Source organism: Eimeria mitis, genomic scaffold (genome assembly GCF_000499745.2).
Source record: "Eimeria mitis Houghton genomic scaffold, Emh_scaff1186, whole genome shotgun sequence".
Lineage (NCBI taxonomy): Eukaryota > Apicomplexa > Conoidasida > Eucoccidiorida > Eimeriidae > Eimeria > Eimeria mitis.
Genome location: NW_013568083.1, coordinates 12,561 through 12,775, shown reverse-complemented (window position 1 = coordinate 12,775; position 215 = coordinate 12,561). Strand labels below are relative to the sequence as shown.

Sequence of the window (215 nt, the reverse complement as noted above, 5' to 3'; positions counted from 1 at the left end):
CTTAAATATTCGTTATAGAAAGGTCTATCAAGAGCAGCAGCAGCAGGAGCAGCAGCAGCAGCAGCAGCAGCTGCAGCAGCAGCAGCAGCAGCGGGATCCTTCTCCTTCTCGTGCTGCTCCTCCTGCTGCTGCTGCTGCTGCTGCTGCTGCTGCAGCTGCTGCAGCTGCTGCTGCAGCAACCACTGCACAGGATCATCTCCTTGTGTGTCTACCAT

The 215-nt window shown here is 56.7% G+C and overlaps 1 protein-coding gene across 1 annotated transcript in view; it reads right to left on the bottom strand.

The window, feature by feature from the left end:
* The window catches only part of EMH_0031450 (uncharacterized protein), a gene marked incomplete at both ends in the record, with an annotated part of 3,735 nt that overhangs the window by 577 nt on the left and 2,943 nt on the right, over positions 1-215 (bottom strand). The window contains one exon of the mRNA XM_013494520.1: positions 3-208. Coding sequence (XP_013349974.1) covers positions 3-208 — 206 coding nt within the window. The remainder of the gene's footprint in view (positions 1-2; positions 209-215) is intronic.